The sequence below is a fragment of the Bos indicus genome, chromosome 7, assembly GCF_029378745.1.
Source record: "Bos indicus isolate NIAB-ARS_2022 breed Sahiwal x Tharparkar chromosome 7, NIAB-ARS_B.indTharparkar_mat_pri_1.0, whole genome shotgun sequence".
Lineage (NCBI taxonomy): Eukaryota > Metazoa > Chordata > Mammalia > Artiodactyla > Bovidae > Bos > Bos indicus.
In genome coordinates, this window is record NC_091766.1 from 38,622,734 (window position 1) to 38,649,179 (window position 26,446).

The 26,446-nt window shown below is 53.1% G+C and overlaps 1 protein-coding gene across 7 annotated transcripts; it reads left to right on the forward strand.

Moving 5' to 3' along the window:
- The first annotated feature begins 6,676 nt into the window (after positions 1 to 6,676).
- Positions 6,677 to 23,531, forward strand: RGS14 (regulator of G protein signaling 14). 7 transcript variants are annotated; one of them, XM_070793327.1, is made up of 16 exons: positions 6,677 to 6,907; positions 11,984 to 12,317; positions 13,931 to 13,952; positions 14,143 to 14,321; positions 14,663 to 14,755; positions 14,841 to 14,984; positions 15,367 to 15,510; positions 15,627 to 15,729; positions 16,072 to 16,184; positions 16,639 to 16,842; positions 18,536 to 18,612; positions 18,867 to 18,993; positions 19,071 to 19,152; positions 19,235 to 19,305; positions 19,384 to 19,498; positions 22,326 to 23,531. In XM_070793327.1, the coding sequence occupies exons 2-16, from the start codon at positions 12,153 to 12,155 to the stop codon at positions 22,355 to 22,357; spliced, it is 1,671 nt and encodes a 556-aa protein (XP_070649428.1). In that variant the 5' UTR covers positions 6,677 to 6,907; positions 11,984 to 12,152; the 3' UTR covers positions 22,358 to 23,531. The 7 variants fall into 7 exon arrangements, with proteins under 7 accessions (XP_070649428.1, XP_070649427.1, XP_070649430.1 ...); XM_070793326.1 differs by lacking the exons at positions 11,984 to 12,317; positions 22,326 to 23,531 and adding an exon at positions 19,779 to 21,650 and having other exon boundaries at positions 6,683 to 6,907; XM_019964707.2 differs by lacking the exons at positions 11,984 to 12,317; positions 22,326 to 23,531 and adding an exon at positions 19,779 to 21,650 and having other exon boundaries at positions 6,685 to 6,907; positions 19,259 to 19,305.
- Positions 23,532 to 26,446: the final 2,915 nt, after the last annotated feature.

Below are 26,446 nucleotides of genomic sequence, written 5' to 3' on the forward strand. Positions count from 1 at the left end.
ACTAATTTACAGCACCTGCCTGGCCCCCTCGACACTTGAATTAATAACCCTGTTATAGATCACAGGATGGAATAGTTGGTTGCTTGCTCCTTTAAGAAGTTGGCTCTGCTCTCTTTTAAATGCTGTTCTTTGCTTCAACAACACATCTTAAAAAAAAAACAAAAAAAACTGTTTGCTTGCTCCAGGTCTTAGTTGCAGCACACAGGATCTTCGATCTTTAGTGGTAGCATGTGGGAATTTTTTTTAGTTGCAGCATGTGGCATCCGGTCCCATCACTTCATGGCAAATAGGTGAGGTAGCTGACAGTACCTGACTTTATTTTTCTGGGCTCCAAAATCACTGCAGATGGTGATTGCAGCCATGAAATTAAAAGACGCTTACTCCTTGGAAGGAAAGTTATGACCAACCTAGACAGCATATTGAAAAGCAGAGACATTACTTTGTCAACAAAGGTCCGTCTAGTCAAGGCTATGGTTTTTCCAGTGGTCATGTATGCATGTGAGAGTTGGACTATAAGGAAAGCTGAGCACCAAAGAATTGATGCTTTTGAACTGTGAAGTTGGAGAAGACTCTAGAGAATCCCTTGGACTGCAAGGAGATCCAACCAGTCCATCCTAAAGGAAATCAGTCCTGAATATTCATTGGAAGGATGGATGCTAAAGCTGAAACTCCAATACTTTGGCCACCTTATGCTAACAGCTGACTCATTTGAAAAGACCCTGATGCTGGGAAAGATTGAGGGCAGGAGAACAAGGGGACGACAGAGGATGAGATGGTTGGATGGCATCACCGACTCAATGGACATGGGTTTGGGTGGACTCTGGGAGCTGGTGATGGACAGAGAGGCCTGGCGTGCTGGGGTTCATGGGGTCGCAGAGTCGGACATGATTGAGTGACTGAACTGAACTGTGAACTATTAGCTGGTAGGATCTAGTTCCCTGACCAGGGATGGAACCCTGGCCCCCTACATTAAGAGGACAGAGTCTTAGCCACTGGACCAATGTAGGAGATAGATGGGCTCCAGGTTAGACATTTACAACTGATTTCCTGTTTGTATTTCATAGGGCATGAAGAAGTGGGCTTCAGGCTGGGTACTAACAATTGTTAGCACTTCTTGAGACAAGAGATAGGTGGACTCCAGTTAAGGCATTTATAACCAGCCTCCTGTTTGCCCTCCAAAATGGAAGTAACAGCAGAAACAGGGTAAATAACCAGTGCTTTCCTCTTGTAAACACCTAAGGTAACAGTCATGGCAAGGACAAAGAGGAACAAAATCCTGTTAGAGTAAAGGATTAAGGGATCTCCATTCCCTCCTCTTTTGGGACAAGGGAGATGTTACACCTGCGCAGAAAGGCTCCTTGTGGTCAAAAATCAGGGGATAATGCCAGGCCATAGTGAGTCTTGCTCCTCTCAGAAGTCTTCACTTAGAGATCCATCTTGGCTGAAGGGTGCAATGGCACCCCACTCCAGTACTCTTATCTTGCCTGGAAAATCCCATGGGCGGAGGAGCCTGGTAGGCTTCAGTCCATGGGGTCGCAAAGAGTCGGACATGACTGAGTGACTTCACTTTCACTTTTCATTTTCATGCATTGGAGAAGGAAATGGCAACCCACTCCAGTGTTCTTGCCTGGGGAATCCCAGGGACGGGGGAGCCTAGTGGGCTGCCGTCTCTGGGGTCGCACAGAGTCAGATACGACTGAAGCGACTTAGCAGCAGCAACACCCAGGGGAGTATCCCAGGGGAGGCTAGGTGTGAAAAAAGAAACCAGATAATTGGCTGGAAGGAAGACAAAGACCTGGAAGAACTGCCCTATATAAATGACTTATCCACCTGTTTGTTGTGTTCCTCTTCACTAATGGGGATGCCCACACCCTTTCTCTCCAGTCTGTATCTCTGCCTTGCTTCTATCTTAACAAAGCATTTCTCTGTTTGCTCTCCCACTTCTTGTTGTGCTATGTCTCCAGTAATAAACTCTGTACTTGCATTTACAGTTTCTGCCTTTGTGATAAGTGCATTTTTCACTGGGGGCAAAGATCCAGGGAAAAATAGCTTCTAGCCCTTGCTGGTCTGGCAGTTAAGATTTCTGGTTCTCATCCAGGATACCCAGGTTCAATTACTGGGTAGGGAATTTAGATCTCACTTCATGCCACCACTCACTGCTGCCTCACCGAGATCAGGACCACCAGGGAAGTCCCCAAAAGTTGCCTTTTTGAATGAATGAACTTCTTCGGGATTAAGTAGTAAGACATCTTTTTAAAATTATATGGGGTTTCTCTGGTGGCTCAGTGGTAAAGAATCCGCCTGCCAATGCAGGAGATGCGGGTTCAATCCCTGGGTCAGAAAGATCCTTTGGAGAAGGAAATGTCAACCAACTCCAGTATTCTCGACTGGGAAATCCCATGGACAGAGGAGCCTGGGGGGCAACAGTCCATGTGGTGGCACAAAAGTCAGACATGACTTAGCAACTAAACAACAACGACATCAGACGAATATACAACAAAAGTCCTCTTCTGAGAAGTATGCGCTCCTGAAGAAATATCCATATCTATTTAAACAGTCAGACGTTACCAAGCGACTAAGCACAGCACACACATGCAAACAAGGACATATGCACACACTTAGACTTCGATGAGGGTTGGGGTTTTTATCAGCTGTTGTCACTACTGAATCCTTAGCATCTAGAAAAGTGCTTGGTACACAGAAGGTGATTAATAAATAATTGGTAAAAGAATGGATATTTGGTCTAGAATCTGGAAAGAGACCCTGACGAATGAGTCAGAGTTTACCAGAAAGGCATCCTTAGCAAAGAGAACAGGAAATGCAAAGACCAGGAAAGATCCCTGAAAGCAAAAGGAATTACAAACAGTTTGGAATGGCTGAGGAGTGGTAGGGGAAGAGTATGGCTGAGGCCAGAACTCAAAGAGCCTTTAATTCCAGCTATGGAGTAGAAGGCAATGGGATGGTTTTAAGCATGGGGGTGACCAATCATGGGGTTTCCTTGGCTACAGCGAGAGATACTGGAGGGAGGTTACAGGTGAGGTAAGGTGTTATGACCAGATAAGAGATGGGGAGCCTGAGCCAGGGAGGTTTCCACAGGGAAGGGGGAGCAGAAGTCTGCAGGTAAACTAGATATCAGTAACAAATCCCCTGTGGGAAGACAGGGAAAGAAAAGTTGAGAACTGTGTTTTGTGACATCGAAGTATCACCACAATTATGGAGGGGAGAAAACTAAACAGGGGCTGAGAGATGGGAAGTCCCAGGGTTGGCTGGAGGTTCCTGGGGCAAAACTGGCATCCATTGTGGAGTGGTAGGAAGACACATCTCTGCAGCAGCAAGGGGGAGATGTGCTTAAGGGGAGGTGGGGGTTCCAGGCAGAACCTGGATGCTTACGTCTTTGCAGGGAAGAAGATGAGCTGTTGGAATCTGGACCAGTGGTGGCCCAGGGCCAGCTCCTAGTGCCTCAAGCGCACATATCCACAGCTCAGCAGAGCTCTAACCTGATGTGTAACCTTGCTGCATGCAGGCTTTCTCTAGTTGTGTTGAGCAGGCGCTACTCTTTGTTGCAAACCATTGGCTTCTCATTTCAGTGGCTTCCCTTGTTACTCAGGCTCTAGGGCACTCGGGCTTCAGCAGTTGCTGTATGTGGGCTCAGTAATTGTGGTGCATGGGCTTAGTTGCTTAACATGTGGGGTCTTCCTGGACCAGGGATCAAACCCACATCCCCTGCATTGGCAGGTGGATTCTTAATCACTAGACCACCAGAGAAGCCCAGAAACTCACTTCTGAATCTTAGTTTCCTGACTGTAAAATTATTCAATGAGCATCATTCACAAGAAGTTTGTGAGGATCGAAGGAGGTCATGTTGGGGGAAGACTTTGTAAATTTTTTTAATTCAATTTTATTTTATTTTTTAACTTTACAATATTGTATTGGTTTTGCCATATATCAACATGAATCCGCCACAGGTATACATGTGTTCCCCATCCTGAACCCTCCTCCCTCCTCCTTCCCCATAGCATCCCTCTGGGTCGTCCCAGTGCACCAGCCCCAAGCATCCAGTATCGTGCATCAAACCTGGACTGGTGACTCATTTCATATATGATATTTTACATGTTTCAATGCCATTCTCCCAAATCATCCCACCCTCTCCCTCTCCCACAGAGTCCAAAAGACTGTTCTATATGCCAGTGTCTCTTTTGCTGTCTCGTATACAGGGTTATTGTTACCATCTTTCTAAATTCCATATATATGCGTTAGTATACTGTATTGGTATTTTTCTTTGGTGGACTTTGTAAATTTTAAAGCCTTATGAAGCTAGGCCCAGATCCATTGCACAGCAGACAGGCAGGTGGCTGCCACTTACATCACACACCTTACCACCCCCTGTCACAGATATATTGACACTGTCACAGACCTTAAGATTACCGTTGACAATGCTCCAAATGCAACTTCCAACACACACACCAAGTATGACTTACTGAAGGCAGGAGGAGATGGGGGCAACAGAGGATGAGATGGTTGGATAGCATCATCGACTCAATAGACATGAGATTGAGCATTGAACAAACTCCAGGAGATAGTGAAGGACAGGGAAGCCTGGCGTGCTACAGTCCAATGGGGTTGCAAAGAGTTGGACACAACTTAGTGACTGAGCAACAACAATCTGGTGGCCTTTCTAGAGCAAGCCGTCTAGAAAGAAGTGAGTTAGAACTGGGCAAAGAGGTGTATTAACTAGGATAATGCTAGCTACTATAGCAAATACACCCCATGTGTATAACAGCTCGAGGAAGTTGGTCTCTCTCTCTCTCTGAACAGTCCAAAGCTGGTGTTCCTGGTTGACTGGTGGCTTGCTTTCTTACACCAATGTGTAGACCAAGGCCCCTGCCTTCCTGTGGTTCCACAAGCCCCTAGGGCTTCATCATCTTCTGTGTACAGTCAGCTAAAGAGAAAGGAAAGAATGTGGAAGACACATAGGACTTAAAAGCCTTGGCACACTCCACTCCATTCACACTCAGTTGATGGGAACTAGTTAGCGCATGGCCACACCTGACTGTGAGGGAGCCTGGGAAACTCAAGTGTAGCTGTGTGCCAAAGAAGAGGACATAAATTTGTCGTGAAGAGTCACTTGGTTTCTGCCTTTGAAGTTTTCAGGCCATGGCCCTAGAAGGGTGCAATGGAGTAGAGGGTATAATATGAAAGATGGGGTGTCACCTTATCCTTGTAGAAAGAGGGGACCAAACTGGAGTGGCAAGTGACTTGAGAGCTCTAAATAAGCCCATGTGTGTGTACGTGCTCAGTTGCTCAGTCGTGTCTGACTCTTTACAACTCCATGGACTGTAGCCCGCCAGGCTCCTCTGTCAATGGGATTCTCCAGGCAAAAATACTGGAGTGAGTTGCCATGCCCTCCTCCAGGGGATCTTCCCAAGCCAAGGCTAGAACCTGCATCTCCTGCATTGCAGGCAGATTCTTTACCAATGAGCCACCACAGAAGCCCCAGGTAAACCCATGGTGGTGGTTTTGTCACTAAGTTATGTCCAACTCTTGCAACCCCATGGACTGCAACCTACCAGACTCCTCTGTCCATGGGATTTCCTAGGAAAGTATACTGGAGTGGGTTACCATTTCCTTCCCCAGGGGGCCTTTCTGACCCAGGGATTGTAGCTGCATCTCCTGTATTGCAGGCGGTGTCCTGCATTGCAGGCAGATTCTTTACTGATGAGCCACCAGGGAAGTCTTAAGTAAGCCCACACTGAGGTAAAATACAAGTCCCATGCTGGATACATGCACATATAAAAAAGAGGCCAACTGAAGACTCTGAAGGGCCTGAGTTCATCTGGGACTGGGCCAGGCTGTGGAGGCAGGGTGCCCTTCTTCAGTCGACAATACTACGTGAAGGTGGGACTCTCACGTGACTTGAATGCACAGGCATCTTTGGGAACCTGACCTGTTCCCTGCCCAGGCGGGTGAGTGTGTGCATACCTGATTGTATGTGTCTGTCACTGGGGTGCCTGAATTCACAGGTGCCTGTGCACATGTGTGACTGTGCACAAGGGACTGTGCATTCACATGACCGAACGCCCAGATATTCCTGATGAAGGAGAACCTGTGAGTTTCTGCGCCACACACCTGAAGGGTCTGTGTGTGCGTGACCATGCCTGCAATGCAGCCGTTTCTCTGCACACACAGGAACAGGCCCGGGAAGGACAGCCTGGAGATGTCTCAGGACAGAGGTGGCAACTGTACATATACAACTGCCAGGGGGAAAGGCGCTGAATGTGCACACGTCCAGGACATAGCAGGTGGGATAGGTGTGTGCTAAGTGAAGAACGCACATGGACACTCAGATCACAGTACATATGTCCTGGTGTACACGGGAGCCCCTGCAGCTTGTACAAGGGTACCCAAGTGTGTGAACATGTACTTCTGCGTGCCCAGACGTGCTCTTGGAACTCCCCAGATGGGCCAGACTGGGCTGAGCTCCTCTCTGGGCACACAGAGGCCTCTGCTGTATGCTGGTGCCTGCGTGGGGCATTGCCAAGGGTGCGTTGGCGGCATGTGTGTGTGCGCGTGAATGTGTGCGCGCGCCTGCATGTGTGTGTGTGTGTGTGTGTGTGTGTGTGTGTGTAGGAAGAAACATTCGCTCTCTTAGACCTTGCTTCTTTCTGTGGTTCGGTTTCTATAGAGACACTTCCTGTGGCAGAGAAAAGAGGTAGTGAGCTGGTGTTTCAGGATGTGAGGGCCTGCAGGAGCAGACCTGGGTTCTCTCTGTCATCTGCCCGTCATCGTGCAAGCTCTGGCCGGAGCTGCCCGCAGTCCCCATGGTGGGCGCCCCACGCGGCGGGGACCCGTGAAGAGCAGCGGCATGCCAGGGAAGCCCAAGCACCTGGGTGTCCCCAACGGACGCATGGTGAGTGTGGGCTCTGGGCCAGGCCCAAGGGGGGGGGTAGGCACACCCAGGGTGGAGCCCAACAGGCACACCCGGCAGGGCTGGGCTAGAGAAGTTGTGGACAGACAGCAGCAGGTGGTGGAACCTAGTGCCCTCATCCCAGGACCTTCCAGATGGCTCTGATGGGGACCTGGGGCCACCTTGGGGATGAGACCACAGGAGAGTAGCCATAGGCTTCTGGCCCAGTCCCCACTGCTCTCTCACCTGCTACTTAGGCACCATCTGGGGCTGCCGGCTTCCTACAGGCACAGGAAGACTTGGCATGCCCTTTGCCCCCTGTATACCCCCATGAGGCCCTGAACCCCCATGCCTCACTTAGCCTCAGTCCCCTCCCTCACCTGGTATCCTGATGCCATGATGAGGGGCAGCTCCTATGGGGTCACCACCCTCCACGGAGACCTGCTCCAGAGGCTTCCTGCCACAGCTAGCAGTCCTTCAACAGCCTGGCGTGGGTCAGCAGGATCAGGCTAGGGGTCTGCAGCTCCTGTCTGTTCTATTCCTGGGCTTCTAGGAAGGGTGGGGGGAGCTGAGCCCTGGGATGGCCCTGGCTATTGCCACCGCCCCACCTCTTAAATCCTCTGGTGGCTTGGCGTCCAGGTAGAGATGCCCTTGGAGAGGCAGCTTCTTTATTCATTCAGCAGATGGGACGGGCTGTGCTGGGCTTCTCGTCTCTTCCCCTGGACACCAGCCCACTTGGCAGAGACCCAGCTCTTCCTAAAAACTCCAGAAAGTCCAGACAGTGTCCTAGTCTCTGACCCAGACCCAGCCTAGAACTGTCTACAGAGACCTGGGTTCTCATCTCATCTCAGCTCTGTTGTCCTTGACTAGGGACAGACCCTCAGAGACAGACCTTCCTCCACTTGAGATGATCAAGTGGAATAATGAATCTGAGGTCCTTGACCCACTGGGGAGTCTCCATTAAATGTCAGCCCAATGCCCCTCCTCATTCTCAGCGCCTCTTCAAGGATCTCCTGCCTCACCAAGAAGCTGAGCAACCTCCCACCCCTACTCCTCCTATTAATTCCTAAGACCTGTCTCCACACCTCTTCCTCCAGCATCTCTTTGTTGGGCAGGAGAGAGGCAAACCCCTCCAGGTCCAGTCCCCCACCTCACTATCTACCATCAACCTAACTTTGAAAGTTTGAGCACGCAGTGGCCTCGCACTCCCTGGAGGCATGGGGCTTGGCTCACGCCTCCCAGGCCATCCATGCCAAGGAGGAACATGCCCACTCCCATACCCACCCCAGAGGTAGCTGATTTGATGCTTCTGAGCAGTGCCCAGAATTACAGGGCAGCCAGGGGGCTGAGACACCCAGCTTCTGCCCATCGCATGTCAACCCATAGCTTCTTTAAGTCCATGGACACCCCAGGTCCTCTCAGAAACTTTCACACTCAGGTTTATCTTTGCCCTTCCCCAACTCCATCCTGACTCTGTGCTACCTCTTGGCACCCCAAGGGTCACAGATCAGCCACTCACTGGCCCTTAGGCAGGCTTCTGCAGCCATGCTCAGCTGAAATGGAGAGGGACAGGCAGGCATCAGATTCAGATATCCACAGATGTGGTCCAGCTGTCAGCCTCCTTCCATGAGTTACTTCCTGAGGGAGGTTCAGAGGAGGACATGACGTGCTAAAAGCAGCTGGCAGGTAGAGGGACCTGCCTGTGAACCTGGCCGATCTGACTCGATGCCAGGACTCCTCCGCCTCCCGGAATTGCCTGGCTCGGTCCGCCCCTATCTCCCCTTGCCGCCACCCCCACCTGTCATTCCCTGCTGAGGCAGCTTCAATTGTCAGCCTCGTCTTTCTGCCACTCAGCTTGTCAGGCGGTTGCAATGCAACCTGTCACTTAGAGATGGCTCCCAGCCCCCTCCCAGAGAGGCCTTCACACGGTCCCAGCTGCTGCTTCATTTGTTCACTCACACATTCATTCAACAACCCCTCCTTAGGGCCTGCTCAGTGCTGGCCCTGTCCCAGGCATCAGGACCCAGGCCCATTGCCCTAGCCCCTGCCTTCAAACAGCTCCTGGTCTGGCAAAGCACAGAAGGCACAAGCACAAATGCTGGGATAAAATGCAGGCTTGGCTAAGAGCGTGGGTCCGGAAGACAGAAAGCTTGAGGTAGACCTGGGAAGGAGAACCAACTTTTCCAGTCGCTTCATGCATTGTTGGTGCGGAAGGTGTCCTGAAAGGATGTGCAGCCAGAGCAGGGAGTAGCTTGGGGAAACGCCTAGACTCGGGGAAACAGGAACAAGGCCTGAGGGCTGGCGAGCCTAAAGCCTGGAGTTACTGAGTCTTGTCACTCTCAGGGCACCCAGTCTTCCTGCTGGGGAAGACCTGCAAGGCAGAACCCACTTCACCTTGGAATCCAGCTCAGGGCTAGGGGTCAGCTCCAAGGGCTGACTCAGGCTGCAGAGCCGGGCAGCCGTGGGTCTTCCCAGATAGGATCTTGGGGCCTAGTCACCCCAAGCCAGGATGAAATGAGATGATGGTATAGAGGGCCTGGTTCAGAAGTTGCTCAGTAAATCAGCCTTCCTTTTGAAGTCTGACCCCCTCCAGAGGGCAGAGTTCATCCAGGAGCCCCTGAGCTCTGTACCCCAATCAACCTTGCCCAGCTATGCCCCAGAGGCTGAGAGGCCCTGGGCCTCGCGTCTCTCTGGTATGTCTCCTGTGCATGCAGGGAGGAAACTCTGTGGAGGAGAGACCTCAAGCTCCTGAGGCAGGCCCACTGGGGCCCTAATTTCAACTCGGGTGCTCCCTAGCTGTGTAGTTTCTTTGGGTTTCATTTGTAAAACAGAAGCCATAATACCTACCACCCCAGGTGAGGATGGAGGGAGAACGTGGCTGTGTGCCATTGCTGTCGGAGAGAGCACAGGAAACCCTGGGCCACTCTTACCTGGGTATTTTCAGACACCAGCGACTCCCCCAGTGCCCATTTCCAAGGAAAGAACTATGGCAAACTGGGGCCACACCATGGGCCAGGGGCGCCACTACCACCACACCCTTCCTCATCCCTTCTTCCCCTTTTCTCCCATTCACTCACCACTTCTCCTCAGGCAGGCCAGGGTGGGGCAAGGCCAGCCTGGCGCAGCACAACTTCCCCAGGCCCAGGAGCCTGGACAGGTCAGAGCCCTGAGTAGCAGCAGCAGCCACTCTCCTGGCTGCACACCCACCACATCCCTTCCTGGCAACCCTGGAGGATGCGAGTGCTGAGGCCAGACTACCAAGGGGGCAACTGAGGCCCAGAGAAGGGAAGTGACTTGTTCTGGAATGGTGGATCTAGAATTGGACTCCATCCCCACTCCCTGCCACCTCCTGTCTCAGCCCCAGCTCTATGGGTTAACATCTAGTGGGGCAAGAGAGGGCCAGGAAGAACTGTAGGCCACAGAGATTGGGGGTCCGGAGCCACAGCATCCCTGATGGAGGGGTGCCAGTGCCTCCTGCAAGGGCAGAGGAGGGCTGTGTGGGCCCCCATGGCTGCTCGGGAGCACTTGGGCTAGTGCTTCTTATGGAGGGAGTTCAGGCCAATTCTCTCATGTAGTACAGGCCTGCCTTCCAGGAGCTACAGGATGGAAGGGGAGAGGTCCAGACATAAACAGGCAGCGTGCTCTGGACAGGGGATCAGGGCAGCTGGTGTTTAGGGATAACTGATGTCATCAGGCAGAGACTGAAGGCGGGAGCAGGAGCAGATACCAGGCAGAGGAAACAGCAAAGCAGGAAGCAGGAGTGTGAAGGGGTGTGGGGAAAATAAAAGTCTGATAAAGCAGAGGGTGGAGGTGAGGGGGAGGCCATGGGGGAGGCTGAAGAGGTTCATTAGTCAGGTCCCAGCAGAGCTTCAGCTGTAACCCAGCAACTGCTCTGCCTCCCAGATGGAGTGGGACCAGAAGAGGACCAGGGAGCCAGCCCCATCTAAAGACACAATCCATCCAACAAGATGTAAAGAACAAAACAAAACACAAATGTAAGCCAGCCCAGGTCCCTCTGCCTTCTCTGGGGTCCTGGCTTGCCCATGAGCATCCTGCTACTCCGCTGCCCCACCCCTCCAACCAGGGGAGAGTGCAGTGAAGAGCGCTGAGCCAGGGAGAGGCTGAGTCCAGGTTGGAGGGCGGGCCAGAGAGACGGTGGTGGGTGTTGGGTGTGGGAGGAGGAAGGGCCAGATGGCCACTGTGGATGAGGAGGGGAAAGTCAGGCTGGTTCCTGGAGACCTGACCTGGTGACCAAGGCTGGAAACAGACACAGAGCAGCCTGGGGAGGAAGAACTCAGGGCAGGCAGATGTCCACGAGGGCGAGAGTCTGTGCTAAGTCATTTCAGTTGGGTCTGACTCTTTGCTATTCTATGGACTGTAGCGTGCCAGGCTCCTCTATGGGATTCTCCAGGCAAGAATACTGGAGTGGGTTGCCATGCCCTCCTCCAGGGGATCTTCCCCACCCAGGGATCGAACCCGTGTCTCTTAGGTCTCCTGCACTAGTAGGCGATTTCTTTACCACTAGTGCCACCTGGGAAGCCCCGCCCATGAGGGCAGCTGCCAGGAAAGGGAAAGAACAGCTGGAAGGAATCTTGAGCTTCAGCTTGTCCCCTTCACACCCCTCAGGAGTTTGTCCCGCAGCCCCAGGGGAGAATTCTGATGAAGCTGTCAGATGGGAGAGCCCAGAGGCAGCTGGGTGAGGGCTGGGGCGGCTGGGCGAGGGCTGGGGCACCCAGGCGAGGGCACATGGCTTGGTTCCACGCCCAGCTTCCCTGTGCACAAGCTTTCCTTCCTCCTCATCAACGTCTTATCCCCACACTCCAGCTTGGAGACAGGCTCAGGGAGGGGCCAAGGTGGTAAAACTAGAAAAGGACAGGGCTAGGATTTGAATCCGGGTCCAGCGGACCCAGTACCTGTGCATTTCCCTCTACAGCAGGGCTTGACAAAGCTGAAAGCTGAAGCAGGGTCAGACACCAACACTAGTGCAACAACAATAATAGTTATGTTCCTTGAATATTTACCACGTGCCAGGTGGTGCTCTGAGTTCTCTCTAAGTATATTTAATTTCTTTAATTACAGCAAGCCTTTGAAGTCAGGACCATTATTTGCCCCGTCTGGTGGCACTAGTGGTAAAGAGCCCGCCTGCCCCACAGGAGATACAAGACATGAGGGTTCAATCCCCGGGTTGGGAAGATCCCCTGGAGGAGGGCATGACAACCCACTCCAGCATTCTTGCCTGGAGACTCCCATGGACAGAGGAGCCTGGCGGGCTATAGTCCATGGGGCCGCACAGAGTTGGACACGACTGAAGCAACTTAGCATGTACAGAGAATGCCAGGCACAGAGGGATGAAGTATCCTGCCCAAGGTCACAGAGCACAAATTTGAACTCAGGTTGCCTGGGACCTTCTTCCGTAAGTAACAGAAATGCATCAAACTGGCCCCAGAGTCCTCTGAGGAGAGTGTGAACTCCTTCTAGAGGAACCAGTTGTTGCTCAGGAACAGCCAGGGTTGCCGTGTTGGGAAGAAGCTCAGGGTAGATGGGGCAGAAACCGGGTGTCATGTAAAATGCCTGACTCTTAAATGTGGGTAACCCCTTTTAAGGTAAAAAAAAAACATTCTGATATTAATAACATCCTACCTGTTTGCAGGCCAGCTTTGGCCCACAGATGTGTGACCCTGGTGCTCCCAGGTAGAAGTGGGGGACAGAGAGGAATATTCCAGCCAGGAGGGCAGGGGGAGGCTTCCTGGGGAGGAGACATCTGCACACGTGTTTCCAGTAGGGATGGAGTGAAGGGACAGGTGGTGGAAGCTCCTGGGACAGGACCTGGTGAAAATGCAGCAGGGTCAAGGCAGGAAGGAACCGGGGATCATTCAAACCCCGGTGATGAGAAGAAAACCAGACGCAGAGAAGCTGGTTCCCAGCCATGTGCTGGTGGCTGCAGGAAGTGGCTTCCATTTGGGACTGGCTGAGCTGGAAGGGCTTATGGGGCATTTGGGTGGAGATGTCACAGCAGGAAGTTGGCTATACGTGTTTGAAGCTGGGGAGATGTGGGAGGGAGAAAGGGCCCAGAACAGAGTCAGAGAAGGGTAAAGGCCGCCTTGCATGTATAGATAATGAGGAAGCTGGAGGAGCTGCTAGGAAGGTAGGAAGACCAAGGGAAACCACTGCAAGAGTCATTTTGAAAGGAGGGTTTTTCTGTTTCACTAATGGTTGGGATTCCCAGAGAAGTCAGAATTGTGCACCCAAGGTGGGGAGTGAGGGAGGGGGCACAGAGGGCGGGATTGACCTCTGTAGCTACTCCCGGTGAGGTTCGTAACCAGCCACACCAACACTGCCTGGGAGAACCTGAAGCTCCAGAGGTGCCCCTGCATCATTCTAATGCACACGAAAATTTGAGAACCACTGCTTTCTACTATAAAATAGAACCCCATGCCCTGCCCAAGGTAGGGTGTTTCCAAGAAGAAACAGTTACAATAAGGAGATCATCAATTACACAGGTAATCTCTCCTTTCTCAAAGAAAACAGCCAACATAGATATATCACTTGCCACATGCTGGCCCCTGTTGTAGATGCTGGAAATATATTAAGTTGATTTGACCCTCACAGCAGGCACAGGAAGTAAGTCACTATTATTATCACTCCCCCTTCACTTACAGATGGAGACAAACAAGTAACTTGCCCAAAGTCACACAGCTAGTAACAGAAACAAGATTCAAACTTTATGCTCCTACCCACCATGCTCAACATCCGGGCTCACCCAATGGGAGCTAGGGAGTCTACCAGGAGTGACTGGAGGGTACCTGGCATAAGTCCTAGCACACAAGGTGGTTGGCACATGATGGAAGGGGAGCCCAGGGCAGCCTGAACAAAACCATGAGCAAGCAGTGACCCGGCTGAGGATGCCCAGCGTGGCCCTCCAGGCAGATGAGAACACAGCTCTGGTCCCAGGGGCTGGGCCTCAAACTGTCCCTTGAGAATCCCCCCGGGGCTCTACTCTGACTTTCTGCCTTGGGTTTCTTGTAGGTTCTGGCTGTCTCTGATGGAGGTAAGTGTCAAAGTGTATAGAGAAAGCCTGGCTGGATTTGGGGGTGGGGGTTGAGGGGGGTGTATGTGGAGAAAGGGTGGGGATACCCCTGCCATTTGCTTTCTTTCCAGGGAAAGTACCTGAGATGGGATTGGGCCAGGGGCTGGGGAAGGCCGCAAAGGCTCACCTGCACTTGTCCATCCCCCTGCAGAGCTGAGCAGCACGACTGGGCCCCAGGGCCAGGGCGAGGGCCGAGGCAGCTCCCTCAGCATCCACAGCCTCCCCAGTGGCCCCAGCAGCCCCTTCCCCACGGAGGAGCAGCCTGTGGCCAGCTGGGGCCTGTCCTTCGAACGGCTGCTACAGGACCCACTGGGCCTGGCTTACTTCACTGTAAGCCCTGGGGTGGGATAGGGAGGGTGGATGGCAGTGGCCACCATGGGGGGAAGGGCGGGGGGGCATGGGAGAGGGCATGGCTGGGGTTTCAGGCTGGCCAGATTTGGACTCCTCTGTCGGCTTCTTCATCCAGCATTTCTTTGGCACTCATTGCTCTTCTCCGAACTGGGAAGTTTCCTTCTCTCTGCCTCTTTTTTCCCTCTATGTGCCTCTGGATCTGATCCCATCTGTCTGTTTGGTTTAGCCTCTGGGCCCTCTTTCTATCCCAATCTCTTTGACCACATCCCCTGACTAGGTCTCTGGGTCTCCACCTGCCTCCTCCTTCTCCCCATCCCCAGGAGTTCCTGAAGAAGGAGTTCAGTGCTGAGAATGTGACTTTCTGGAAGGCCTGCGAGCGCTTCCAGCAGATCCCGGCCAGCGACACCCAGCAGGTGGGGTGAAGGGGGAGCTGAGGCTGCGAGAGATGGGACCAAGCCCTGAGCCATGCCCCTGACCTCCTGTCCGTCCCTGCCCCAGTTAGCTCAGGAGGCCCGTAACATCTACCAGGAGTTCCTGTCCAGCCAGGCGCTGAGCCCCGTGAACATCGACAGGCAGGCCTGGCTCGGCGAGGAAGTGCTGGCAGAACCGCGACCGGACATGTTCCGGGCCCAGCAGCTTCAGGTGAGCTGTCCCAGGGGGCGGGGCCTGGGATAAAGGGCGTCGCCTCTGAAGGGAGCTGGGCGGAGCAGAGGCGGGGCCAGATCCAGGGGCGGAGCCTGAGCGGCAGAGATGGTGGGGGTGGGGTGGGGAAGAGAGCAAATCTGGATGCTGGGACTCGGTTAAAGGTAGGGGCAGGGCGCGGGTCAGAGAGAAGACGAGAGTCTACTGTGAAGGAGGGGCTGGGGGGCGGCGCGTGGGGCAAGGAGGGGCTCGGGGCTCGCCTCCAAAGTTGGGGATGCACCCAAGCCCCAGGGCCGGGTCTGGAACCTTGGCGGCTCGCTGAGCGCTCTCGGCGGCTAGCTGAGCGCTCTCTGCAGCTCACCGCCCGGCGCCGCCTCCGCAGATCTTCAACTTGATGAAGTTCGACAGCTATGCGCGCTTTGTCAAATCCCCTCTGTACCGCGAGTGCCTCCTGGCGGAGGCCGAGGGTCGCCCCCTGCGGGAACCTGGCTCCTGGCGCCCCGGCAGCCCCGACACCACGAGAAAGGTGCGCACGCGCTGTTGTGGGGGGCAGTGTCCCGGTGCAGATCTGCGGGGGTCGCTCACGGTCGGCCTGAGGGCTGGCACCCCGCCCAGTGCCATTGCCTTCCGTGTGTCTTGCAGAAGCCGAAGCTGAAGCCCGGGAAGTCGCTGCCGCTGGGCGTTGAGGAGCTGGGGCAGCTGCCACCTGCTGAGGGCCGCCCGCTCCGCAAGTCCTTCCGCAGGGGTGAGGGCAGAAGCGGGCCGCAGAGATAGAGAGGGCAGGAAACTGGGCAAGTCTGGAGAACACCCCCTTCCTCCTACTGGTCCTGCAGTCTAAGTCAGTGAAAATCGAAATGCAGGGCCCTGTGGACCCCCACCCCCACCCCGCCACGTTCCCCTGGTGGTTCGGTTCCCACGCTAGAGCCCAGAAATTTGGGAAGCCCGCATCAGTAGCGAAGCCTCCCGGAACCCAAACACAGTTAGACCCCTGAAAAAGGGCTCCAGCAGAGTCCGCTCGGGTGCGGAGAGGCCTCAGCAGAGGGGTGAGGAGAGGGACCCTGTCCTGCTCAGTCTTCCTCTCCTCTAGAACTAGCCGGCGGGGCGGCCAACACAGCCTTGCGCCGTGAGTCCCAGGGATCGCTCAACTCCTCCGCCAGTCTGGACCTGGGCTACCTTGCCTTTGCCAGCAGCAAATCTGAGGTAAGCCAACTGCTAGGGGAGATGAGGTGTGGGCCCAGTTCACTGACTCTTACCCCTTTGAGTGGCCACCGTGATCATTCTCTGTCACTAGCCCCACTTCATCCCCTACTTGATCCATAGGGCCAACAACTCAGCCTCCTTACTTTCTTCCTGTCCTCACTGCTTTGGGCCCCATGCATATTATGGGTGAACTCTTCAGCCTGTGTGTGCATGTGTGGGTGACCAGGTGTATAGAGCATGTGTGTAGCAGTCGGTGGGTAGACCAGCCCCTCGGGTGCCCATAGGCTTGGGTGAGTATACATGTATTCCCATAGGAGGATGTATCCTGCCTGCCTGCAAGTGTGCCCTTGGGCATGTGTGTGCCTGTGTGTGCCCCAGTGAGCTTACCTGTGTACCTGTCTTTGTGTCCTTGCATGTGTACACATCACTTCCCTTGACATCTGCTCTGGATCAGAGCCACCGGAAGAGCCTTGGGAGCTCAGAAGGTGAGAATGAAAGCCGACCAGGGAAGTACTGCTGCGTATACCTGCCTGATGGCACAGCCTCCTTGGCCCTGGCCCGACCCGGCCTCACCATCCGTGACATGCTGGCAGGCATCTGTGAAAAACGAGGCCTCTCTCTACCTGACATCAAGGTCTACCTGGTGGGCAATGAGCAGGTGTGAACCCGGCCTGGTCTCCAACTCTAAATCCCTTCCTGATCCTGAACCATGGCCCCCCCCATTCCTGTCTCTGCTCAGCTGTGACCCCAACACCAATTCCATCTCTAACTTTAACCCATCCCCCATTCCTACCCACTTCCTGACTCCAGCCCTCACTACAACCTTCAGCCCCACGCCCAACTTCAAATCAATCCAGCACCAATTCCTCACTCAAATTCAGATATCTATTCTTACCCCACAAAAATCCTGTCCCCATCCCATTCCCATCTTGGTTTCCATCTTCATTCATATCCAGAGACTGTGATATGAATACGATATGAAGAGACTCCACTGCTGGAGCTGGGTTTTTCCCTGTCACCCCCAGACTTCAGACTGCCCATTCCTGAAATGGCCATTTGGAGACCCTTCACTCCCTCCAGGAAAGCCCAACTTCATCCAGCCTATGAAAAATTTTCCTTTAGGTACAAACTAGCATAGCTTTGAACTTAAACTAAACCATCCAATAAGGTGGAAGCTAAAGGAAGGATGCTATATCCCAGGGAGAACTGTCAGAATATCATTCACCCAGTAGACATTCCTAAGGCCCTGCCAGGTGAGTGAGCAGAGGGACCCAGGGTCCTCCAGGTCCAAAGGCGGGAGGTGAGCCAAGCAGAATATGATCACGGAGGAGGAGTTGACTCTCCAGAGAGTTTCTGGGGCAAGATAGGCATTTCTGGGTGGTCCCAGGAGGCTTCAGGGAACAGGTGGTGGTTGATGAGGATGAGTTTGCCTGGCAGAGCTGTGGGGGGAGGACATTCGGGCACAGGGGGATCTAAGAAGTGCTGGGCACATTCAGAGGCCTGGAGCACAGGAGTGTGAGGGCCACAGTGGGAGAAACTCTGCCCATTCTCTTGGCCTCCCAGGCAGCCTCCACAACCCAGATGGGTTCTCATGTCTGCTAAATATAACTTCACACCCACACTCCACCTGTCCCTGCAGACAGCACAGGCCTGTTCCCTGGGACAGGCTGCCTCCCAGCCCTCGGCTGGTGCAGGTCGCCGGGTGATCACTATCACTGCTTTTATGTACCGACTATGTCAGGCACTGTGTAAGATACTTCACATCCTTCTGGCCTCACAGGTGTCTTGGAGGGAAGAGCTGTTTTTTTTGCAGTGAGGAAACAAGAAGTGTCCTTAGTAGGTGGGAATAGAGAGAAGTGGACAAGTGTAAAAAAATAAGGACAAGGCCTGGGTGGCTGACCAAAGGTGGGTGGTGAGGGAGGAAATTCGTCCAGCTGGCCGGGTTAAGTTTCACATGCCTGAGGGACAAAGGGCAGCTGTCCAGGGGGCAGATCCCCACTTGGCTCAGGAAGAGGTAGTTTCTTCCAGCCCTTAAGCTGGCCCTTTTAACCAAGTAGCCCCATTACTATTTCCTGCTTACCTCACCTCCATGTTTCCCATAACTCTGCGCCTTTTCCAAGTCTTTCCAGCATTCTTGCCACCCTTCTCCCTAGTCTGGGCCACTCTAGGCTCTGATCCAGCCTGGTCTCTTACTCTGTCCGAATCTCTATGGCTCACCCGACCATCAGCCCTTCCCTCTGACCCTTAGGGAGCCTCCATAGTCTAGGTCATGGAAGGACGTGAGAATGACCTGGGATGGGGGGAGGAGGAAGGAGAAGGAATTCTGAAACTCTGCCCTTCTGCGTCTGCAGAAGGCCCTAGTCCTGGATCAGGACTGCACCGTGCTGGCAGACCAGGAAGTGCGGCTGGAGAACAGAATCACCCTCGAGTAAGTGGTGAATCACCCTCGAGTAATCACACCTCAGCCGAGGGTCCCAGCACTCACTGGGGTCCCAGTTCGGGCTGCTGTTGTCCTTCCAAGTTCGGCCCCTGTACTAACACCGCCCCCTAGGCTAAGGCCCCACCTCCCATCGGTCCCACCGCCCAGTTCAGGCTCCACCCCTTCTCGGGCCAGTCCCTGGTGGGTTGAGGGAGAGGCGCGGCGGCCTCTCCATCCTTCCGCAGCGCTAGGGTCCCGCGCAGGCTCGAGGTGTTGGCGCTGGAGCGCCTGGTGCGGATCTCGGCCAAGCCCACCAAGCGGCTGCAGGAGGCGCTGCAGCCCATCCTCACAAAGCACGGCCTGAGCCCGCAGCAGGTGGTGTTACGCCTGGTAAGCCGCGGGGCCGAGGGACCGGGGCACAGCGGGGAGGGCTGCCTGTCTCGCGGGCTACTGACCTGTGGCTTCAGCCAGGCGAGAAGCAGCCGCTGGATCTGGAGAAACTAGTGAGTTCGGTGGCCTCCCAGAGATTGGTTTTGGACACTCTCCCAGGTAAGGGATGTTGGCCCCATGGCTTGGTCCCCCAGAATACCTCTGCCCCAATAGGAAGGGGGTCCAGGCAAGAGGCAAACAGGAATTGTGGTGCCCTCTGCTGCAGGTGTGACGATTCCTCAGGCTGATGACATACCTCCCTGCCACAGTCAGGTGAGCCAGGGGCTGGGTGCCCTCTTTTGCCCATCAGTCTCCCCTCCTAGTTATGGCTCCAACCCCACGTTCTCACAGGGTGGACCGCCTAGAATCCAGGACAAGGCCACCAACCTCCCTCCACCGTCCCTGAACTCGCTGGCCCAAGTGCCCAGTAGTATCACTGGAAAGCGGCAGACCTGTGACATTGAAGGTATGTTGGGAATGGTGGCGGCTAGGGACCAGAATGGTTGAGGACCATTGAGGGAGGGTGGCCTCAGAGAGCCTTGAGCTGAGGCAGGGGCCTGGATGTCACTGGGTTGGAACAGGGTCCCCTGGGATTGAGGGACCAGAAGGGCCAGGATGGGGGCAGGAAGGGAGCATTAGTGCTGGGTTTAGGGAGGCTGTGGCCATAGGAAGGACAGTGGGTCTGTGATGGACCAGCATAAGTAGGTCTGCACCCATGGGCCCCTCGACTCTGCCACCACCCCCAGGCCTGGTGGAGCTGCTGAACCGAGTGCAGAGCTGTGGAGCCCATGACCAGAGGGGCCTTCTGCGCAAAGAGGACCTAGTGCTTCCAGAATTTCTGCAGCTGCCTGCCCAAGGACCCAACTCCCAGCAGCCTCCACCACAAGTGGAATCAGCAGCCCAGCCCAAGGGGAGCGCCTCGGACTCCACTGTCCACTCTGCCCTCTGACAGCTACCCAACAGTCCAGGCTGGCTGCATGGCACCTGGCGGGCCAAGCATGCCATGGGCCCGCTCTGCATGCCCTGTCTGTGCCATGAGTGTCCCTGGCCCCTTCCTGCCACGGGCAGGCCCGCAGGAAGAGGTGGGAGGAGTAGAGAGGAGACTCAGGGGAGTGACCCCCCACAGCTGCCACCACTTGGTCCCTTAACGGGTTTGCTCATCCATCCCTCGCTGCCAGGCCACCAGGGGGAGGTGGACCTAGCCCCCAGTGCAGATGTGCCCAGTGCAGAGGGGCGGCATTGGCAGTGCCAGCCTCCCCACCTCATGCCAGGCCTCAGCAGGGAGCAGGAAGAGGGGCCGGCCCTTCTTCCAGTAGTTGGTCTGAGTAAGGCCTGGGGGTGCAGACAGGCAGCCCCTCCCTCTACCCAGAGACTTGGACTGTGCAGTTGGCTTGGGGCAGCTGGGTTTGTCCTGGATGTATGGTATTGTTATTATAATTATTATTATTATTCTGCCATAAGGTGTCTTCCTTGTGTGCCAGTCTACACTGTGCGCCGCCCCCACCCAAAAATTGCATTGCCTTTGTCACTAAGGTCAGTGCCAGGAAGTTCTTGGGGGCCTCAGGATGTACCCCTTGACTTCCTGTTGTCAGAGCCTCTCTTCCTGATTGCACGGGAGTATAGGGTGTAAGTGTAAGAGACAGAGACAGCCAGAGAGAGGGAGGGAGGGACAGAGGAAGTGGGGGAGGGAGGAAGGGGAGAAGAGAGGAAAGGGAAGTGGGGGCAGACCCCTCTGGGGAGCTGTGCCTCTGCTGGCGTCCTTGTGCTGTTCCTAGGTCTCTGAATCTGAGTACAGTGTCTGGTCACTCAACTCCTTTGCTAGTGGAGACTAAATATGTCTCTGTAGACATGGCAGTGGGCTCCTTTGGATTCCCTGAAGGCCTCAAGGAGGACACTGGCTGTTGTGGCAAGGGCAGGTTCTGGCCCTACCTGTTTTGGCTGTTTGGTCTTCCCTGTCTCCAGGCAGCCAGGGAAGCCCAGAGCCCGCCCAGGAGGAGAAGCAATGATCCCTTTTAACATTCTGTGATTCTTTTGGGGAGAAACACACTCTTTTTTAATTGAAGTATGGTTGATTGATATTATATTTGTTTCAGGTGTACAGGAAGGTGATTCTGTTTTAAGTTTAATGGAGGTATAGCAAACATATGGAAGTCATGACTATATAACTTGAATTATCATGAAGAGAACACAAACCAAGAGTGATTCCTTTTTTTGGTTTTTTTTTCAGATTATGAGATAAATTATGAGAATGGGATTAACAGGTACAAGCTACTTAAGATAGATAAGCAACAAAGATTTACTGTATAACACAGGGAACTATATTCAAATCTTATAATAATATATAATGGAGAATAATCTGAGATTGATTGTTAGATTGATTGTTATATATTTATCTTGTATACAGCCAAGTTCTCTTATTAATTCTGGGTGGGGTTGTTTTTATTTGTTTTTGTTTTTAACTAGATCCTCTTAGGGTTTTATAGATATTCAATATCATCTGCAAATAAAGGGAATCATGTCTCTTTTTCCACTGGCATACTTTAATTTGACTTTTTATTAAAGCAGTTTCAAATTTGTAAAAAGTTACAAAAATAAAAATAGTACAAGGATCATCCATATACCTGTTTGTTCTAGCATTTGCTCTGAGTGTGTATCCATGTGTGTGTGAGTGCTTGGGTTTTTTTTTTTAGCACTTTTGAGGGTAAGTTATGTCCAAAACTCTAGTGTGTATTTCTGAAGAATAAGGATATTCTCTTACTTACCACAGTAGTTATCAACATGAAATTGACAGATACTTTTATCTAATCTACAATCTATATTCCAATTTATAAAGTCTCTTATAACATTTTCCCCCCTCTAATATAGGATTCAGTCTAGGGCCAAGTATCACATTTAATCATCATGTCTGTTTAGCCTCCTATAATCTGGAATCAGGGAGAACCCAGGAAGGAGAACCCCAGCCTTCAGGCACAGAAGCCAGACTCAATCCCAGTGTCTGTGATAGAGAAACAGGGGGGCACAGGAGCCTTGAAAAGGCACCGGGAGGAGCGAGGCGTGCTCGTGACTACCTTTGACAGGCTGAGCTCTCTTCCCCACTCCAGTTCTTCACCCTCTGCCAGGGGGTCCCCATACCTGCCCCCTATCTTGTAACTGACTTTTTACCCTTGAAAATTCCTGGGAGAGATGAGTGGGGTTTGCTGGCCTTTCTCTAGAAGTTGGATGCCATGATCTTAGTTTTTTGAATGTTGAGTTTTAAAACAGTATTTTCACTCTCCTCTTTCACCTTCATCAAGAGGCTCTTCAGTTCCTCTTCACTTTCCAGTAGTCATATATGGATGTGAAAGTTGGACCATAAAGAAGTCTGAGTGCTGAAGAATTCATGCTTTTGAACTGTTGGATAAGACTCTTGAGAGTCCCTTGGATGCAAGGAGATCAAACCAGTCAATCCTAAAGGAAATCAACCCTGAATATTCATTGGGAGGACTAATGCTGAAGCTGAAGCTCCAATACTTTGGCCACCTGATGTGAAGGGCTGACTCACTGGAAAAGACCCTGATGCTGGGAAAGATTGAGGGCAGGAGGAGAAGAGGACAGAGGACAAGATGGTTGGATGGCATAAAGACTCAATGGATATGAGTTTGAGCAAACTCTGGGAGATGGTGAAGGACAGGGAAGCCTGGCGTGCTGCAGTGCATGAGTTGGATATGACTGAGTGACTGAACAACAACTCTAGAAGTTGAGTACATGGCTTCCTCTTGGGGCCTTTAGCCCTCTGCCCCCTCAGCCCATTTTGTTTGGCTGTTGGGGTCGTCTCATGAGCCAGGCTTGGCTACTGAGTGTGGTTAAGGAATGATCCTCTGACCCCAATCAGAATCCTAATCCTGGTCATTTTCTACTGTCCTTTGAGGGATTTGCAGAAAAGGCATTCAGGGAGAGAACATGCGTGCAAATGAAACCAGCACAAGAAAGCAGGTCTGATGGATGGCGATTCTTGATGAAAAGGATCCAAACTCCTAAATTCACCCATCTACTCCTAGACTTCCTCATTAGGCAAGCCGATGTTCGTGTGTGTGCTCGTGACTCTGAGTGAGTTTCTAAGACTTACAACTTATAGACTTATAGACGTCCCTCTTCACTGAAGGTCTTAGCTTACACACCTCAGAAGAGGCTTCCTGGCCACATTGTGCTATGGTCTAAACATTTATGTCTCCCTGAATTCATGTGTTGAAATCCCAATCCCCAAGGTGATGGTATGTGGAGATGGGGTTTGGGGAGGTGATTAGGTCATGAGAATGGAGTCCTCATGAGTGAGATTAGTGCCTAGTACCCTTACAGTGACCCCAGACAGCTTCCTGACCCCTTCCACCATACGAGGACACAGAAATTGGCTGTCTATGACCTGGAAGAGGTCCTTGCCAGAATGCCACCACACTTGCACCCTGATCTTGGACTTCCAACCTCTAGAACTGTGAGAAATAAATTTTTGTGGTTTACATGCCCCCCAGTTGCTGGTTTTTTTTGTTAGAGCCACCCGAACAGACTATGATAGTCTATATGAAGTGCTTCCCAACTTCGTGTGTGTGTGTGTGTGTGTGTGTGTGTGTGTGTGTCTTTTTGGCTGCACCAGGTCTTAGTTGTGGCATGTGGGATCTAGTTCCCTGGTCAGGGGTTGAACCCGGGCCCCATGCATTGGGAGCACAGAGTCTTAACCACCGGACCCCCAGAGAAGTTCCACGTGCTTCCCAACTTTGTTCTCTACCATTTTATCCATTTTTCTTCCCTCACAGCACTCAGCCCACTCTGTAATGACCCTGTTTACTTATTTCTACTTTGCTGACAGAATGATATATGTCAGCAGGAACTTTGTCCGTCTTAGTCACTGCTGTGTCTGCTTGGCCTAGTGGGCTGACAGATAGTGCCATAGCCCACGGATCTAGCCCCATTGAGGAATTCAGGGCAGCAGGGCAGTGGGGGTGCTGGGCAGGGGACCACATAGCACCAGGGTCACAGTCTGTGGCCAGACATGGAGGCAGGGAGGCAAGCTTTGTCCCGTCCCTGATCAGCTGCAGAACCTTGCTCCTACTTCCCAGGGACTGGAGCGTCTCCCTTGCGGCATTCTTCCACATGCCCTGGGATAGAGAGGTGGGGACACCAGGTGAGAGGCAGGTATCTTCCCAAAGTTGGAATACCCTGCAAGCCAAGCCCACTCTCCTACAGACTTCCATCCCCACTCCCAGAGATGATGCCTCTTACTCTTAGGGACCAACAAGATTATCCCATTAGAAAGGGGATCATGGACCAGGCAGGAAAGCCTCCGTAAAGGTCAGTCCCTGCAGGAGGAAGACTTCACATCTACCAAGGTCCCCAAGTTAGAACTGCTCCATCCTTTATCTCATTTTGTCCTCACAACAAAACAGACTGGTGTGGATGACATCAGGGCTGCAGGAGGCCAAGTGACTAGTCCAAGGATCACACAGGGAATTGTTGCTGGGGTGTCACCAGCACTCTGTCTGATTCAGGGACAGACACCAAGGAAGGCCTGGATACTGTAGGACCCCTGTTGGGGAGCCTGGGCCCTCTCAGGAGAGGATATGGCTACTTTGGGGGTCATTTCAAGAATTTCTGTTAAAACTTAAAAACACACAGTGTGTGACTCTAGCAACGCCCCTAGAGAATCCTTCACTTATGGACACAAAGGAGCCCATCCCTGCAGGATGGTATATTGCCTGAAAATTGGGAAAAGTGGATGGGGTGGGGTTGGGGTTACACAACACGTGCATTCCAATACCACACAGCAGATAAAGAATTGGGTACAGCCTGTCCTGCTACGGAAAGTTCTCCAAGACATGTTATTGTTTGGTTAAAAAAAAAGAAAAAGCAGAGCAATGAACATGGCATAATACCTTCATATAAACCACAAACACACTAGGCACTTACAAGTGTACAGAAAGGAGAGGAATGTCCTGGAAGGATGCATATCAAACTCACAAAGAGATGGGAAGAAGACCAGGATGGAATAGTAGTCAAAGGAGACTTTCGCTTTTAATTTGTTTTTTAAGAACACAATTAAAAATAATTATACTATCACGAAGCACTCCTCTAGACCACTTCTTTATCACTGCTGGCCTGCCATCTCTTTCTTAAAAAGTGGTACCAAACTCTTCCTTTAGGGTCTTCAGCCCAGGGGTCTTCTGCCCCCTCAGCCGATTTTGACCAGCTGGGTATGTCCCTCTGCCACAGTCCCCTCATGCTCTCCTCCCCATCACACCCCTAGAGGCAGCCCTGAGCCCTCATCGTCCATCTCAGCCTGGCCAAGCCCCATCTACAGAGATGGGGGCAAGGAGCACCCACTGGTCAACCCCTGGGACCGCGTTTCAAAACCACTGCACAGACTCCTGGGTGGGTAATGCAGCAGAGCTGCTTGTCCGCATGCTACCAGCAGGGCAGCTCTGGGGGCAGTCGACCTGTTCACCCAGTGCCCAGGGTGAAGGAAGGGGGAGAGTACATGCAGGACCACTCTGCAGCCGCCACCACCCCCATCCTACAACCTTCACAGAGAGGGCAGATATGACTTCCTCAGGGATACGCAGGGGCCCTAGGCCATGGGCTCTGAGCCTCTAAGAGAGAATCTGCCTCTTGTCCCCCTACTCGCCTTAACAGCCTGGGAGTATGGGATGGACACAGGGACCTTGGTTCTGAGCCAGGGTGGGGGCAGGGTAGAGGCGCTGGCTGCTCACCTGGAGCTGGGCTGCAAGTGCTGACGTGGCCGCGGGCTAGTGCTCCGGGGATAGCCGCCCCACCCGCAAGGGCAGTGCAGGGTACACCCAGCAGGGGGCCTGGCCTGGTGGTCAGGTGACTCGGGCTTCTGGGGGATTAAAGGCTGGAGTTCAGCTTCCACAAGGAAACGAAGACCCGGATAGGGAAGAACACACATGGTTGGTTACACTGAATCAAATGCAGCCAGATCTGGGCACAGGCCCCTACCCCTGCACAACTGCAGGGGGTGCCGTTCATGTCCACCATGGTCCTGAGGGTCCAAGAAGAAGGGACACGGACATGTGTACGTGTCCAGTGACTCCTGCAGGGACTAAGTGAGGAGTGCTCTGTGACCTTCTCAGCTCCTGTCTCCAGAGAACTGGCTTGTGTGTAGAGGGACAGAAAGCCAAGGAGAAGCCCCACTGAGCATCCGACCTCCAGGCTGGCCTGAAGTGCCAGCTGACAGAAGGAAGCAGCCAACCAAGGTGGATGGGTCAAGGTAACCCCACAAGCCGAGGAGGAGGCCACCATCTTCCTGCCTCGTTGCCGAGGCGCTGAGGAACACAGAACCTAGACCCCAAACCTGAAGCTTGGAAGGTGGAACTAGAACTTGGGATCTGGAGCACAAAGCCTGGATCTGGGAACTGAAGCTCCGACC